Genomic DNA, 1,089 nt, shown 5'->3' on the forward strand with positions numbered 1-1,089 from the left:
GTGAGCTATCCTTTACACGTGCAGATCCGAAGGTTAACCGGATTTACTACTTGGCCGGGTATACCTAAGAAGCTCCCAACCCTCAAGATCCCGCCACAGGAGGCAGCAAGTACGACGCAAAGGAAAACAAAGGCAAGGGGTGTGGTAACGTGACAGACAACTTAAAGGAAAGCTCAACTAGCCACAGTTGAAGCTATCAAAACTTACCGCAGCAATCGCATTCACGTCGGCGCCATAAAGAACCAGCAAATACGCGATGGGGTACAAGTTCTTACAGCATGCAACATGCAGAGCAGTGTAGAGATCCGCCTTCCTTTGCCAATTGACATCGACACCAGCATCCAGAAGGAAGCGAATAAGTGGCTGCACAGCCTCCGCACTTTGTGGACTGTCGACGTTCTCGATGACGCTGTGTAGGATGTCTCTCATGTAGCTCTGTTGGAGATCGAAGCCGTTCAGCAGCATGAACTGCAGGATATCCATTCTTCTACCCGCACAGGCCTCTCGAAACATCCGCACGGCATAAAAGATCAGCATTTGACCCTGGACACCAACGAGTAAGAACGATTCATAAGTCGCTGATGTAAGGATGGATACCTCGCAATGATTCTACAGTACGGTACCTCCCCGAGATGCTCCGCTGCGCACTGCAATGCTCGCAGATTCCCATTGCGCACAAAGTCGACGAGCAACTTCCCGTTGGCAACTAAGTTTTCTGCAGACTCCGGATCTCGCTCACGCAACTTCTCCAGCCGCTTCATTTCATCCAGCGGACTTCCTACGCAGCAGAACGCCATGAGGTGTCGACGGCTCAGGATTTGATGCGTCTCTTCAAAAGCTACGTGTCAAAGACACTTGTTTAATGCCAAAAAGAGAGCGACCCTAAAACTATTCACCTTTCATTACAAGCTGCTGCACTGATTAAAGTCATGAGGCTTGGATACAATTTAGTTGCCATTCCATTTTTTTCTACATGTAGGAATTATTATCCATTGGGATGCAGTGGCTAACGCGTCAAGAAAAGTAAAGATGGCGACTGATGAATCTCATCATGATCAATTTCCCGCATCGCGAAATGGGTCAACCATT

At 48.5% G+C, this 1,089-nt stretch overlaps 1 protein-coding gene across 1 annotated transcript; it reads right to left on the reverse strand.

Moving 5' to 3' along the window:
* Positions 1 to 221: 221 nt before the first annotated feature.
* On the reverse strand, positions 222 to 797 carry PITG_22129 (uncharacterized protein; the record flags this gene model as incomplete). Its single annotated transcript, XM_002894669.1, has 3 exons — positions 222 to 422; positions 520 to 543; positions 624 to 797. 3 exons carry the CDS (start codon positions 795 to 797, stop codon positions 222 to 224), a joined length of 399 nt encoding a protein of 132 aa, XP_002894715.1.
* Positions 798 to 1,089: the final 292 nt, after the last annotated feature.

This window comes from Phytophthora infestans, genomic scaffold (assembly GCF_000142945.1).
Source record: "Phytophthora infestans T30-4 supercont1.1337 genomic scaffold, whole genome shotgun sequence".
NCBI lineage: Eukaryota > Oomycota > Peronosporomycetes > Peronosporales > Peronosporaceae > Phytophthora > Phytophthora infestans.